Source organism: Vipera ursinii (assembly GCF_947247035.1).
Source record: "Vipera ursinii genome assembly, chromosome: Z".
Lineage (NCBI taxonomy): Eukaryota > Metazoa > Chordata > Lepidosauria > Squamata > Viperidae > Vipera > Vipera ursinii.
In genome coordinates this window covers 36,779,204-36,780,339 of record NC_139517.1, presented here as the reverse complement: position 1 = coordinate 36,780,339, position 1,136 = coordinate 36,779,204, and the positions used below count along the sequence as shown (strand labels likewise).

The following is a 1,136-nucleotide window of genomic DNA, read 5'->3' as shown; positions in this document are numbered from 1 at the left end:
GGACTTCAGGACTGCGTTCGCTGCAGCGCAAGAAACCCGAGAAGAGTCCGAATAGCATCTTCAGCTTGAACCTGGTGGAGAAACTGCAGCAACTGGGGCTCGACAAGGTGTTGGCTAGAGGGGAAGCATCATACATAACCTCACATCAGCAGGAACTTCGCCAGGGAAAGGAGTGTCTCTCTGGACTGGGCAACCAGCAAGATCCAGTGGGGCCTCAGTGAAAATGAACGGGGGTGGGTGGGGGTGTCTGTGTGTGTCTGTGTGTGTCCTATTGCCTGCTTTAGAAACTCGGTTGTACAGCTAGAACACTGGGCGTACTGGGTTGAGGAGCACTTAAGTTCTCCTTAGAGCACTGTTTTTCTTCACTACTTGTGAATCATTCTGTTGTTGGCATATCTACTACAGGGGTACATTGCATCTCCATCCTTCAATTTCTTTCCCCCTCCTTCCCTGCTCCCCACTGCTGGTGGAACATTTCTGATAAATTACGGCTCCCAGATCGGTATTTAGTCGTATCCCGATCCCAAGCCCATTTCCTCTGCCTTTTTTTGTTAGTCTTATTCTACTAGAATTGCACAAGTCACAGAGCCTCCTGGGGGAGGGGGCAAAAGGAGGGGGCAGATGGAGCATGGGAAGCAGCAGCTGAAGCAGATTGTTGTCTGAGACTAGAAGCAAAGGTTAGCCCCAGCTTTTCCACGTTTTCTTTCTATTTCAGATGTTTTCTTTCCCCCCATCTCTCTCTGCCCTCTTTATGTTTCTCAGTTTCTACAGGGATGGCAGGCTAAGTGGAAATTTTGGTGGGAAGTTTTATTTTGTTGGGGGGAGTTGATTGGGAACATTTCTTAATTCTCGTTTACTACCAATACTAGTATCCTTGATTTTTGTTATCTGTCACATGGTGTCTGTGTCTCCATCTTGATGAAGCCTGCGGAGATTTTCCCACTTAACGACATAATAACAGTTTATTATAAAAAAAAATTTGAAGAAAGTTCATCGGGCTTTGATTGTGATTGTATTATACTTCCGAACTAAATGGTTGTTTCTTTCTCTTTGGTGTCTGAGCATGTTCTTTTGAGAATGTAGAATTTCCTGCTTCTCAAAAATTTTCCCAGCACTTTATTTCTCCTCCCAATCTA

At 45.2% G+C, this 1,136-nt stretch overlaps 1 protein-coding gene across 1 annotated transcript in view; it reads left to right on the top strand.

Moving 5' to 3' along the window:
• LOC310648442 (trafficking kinesin-binding protein 1-like) overlaps positions 1–221 on the top strand; it is a gene marked incomplete at its 3' end in the record, with an annotated part of 41,669 nt that extends 41,448 nt beyond the window's left edge. Inside the window, exon 15 of the mRNA XM_083376279.1 lies at positions 1–221. This exon is cut by the window's left edge and continues 275 nt beyond it. Coding sequence (XP_083232405.1) covers positions 1–221 — 221 coding nt within the window.
• Positions 222–1,136: the final 915 nt, after the last annotated feature.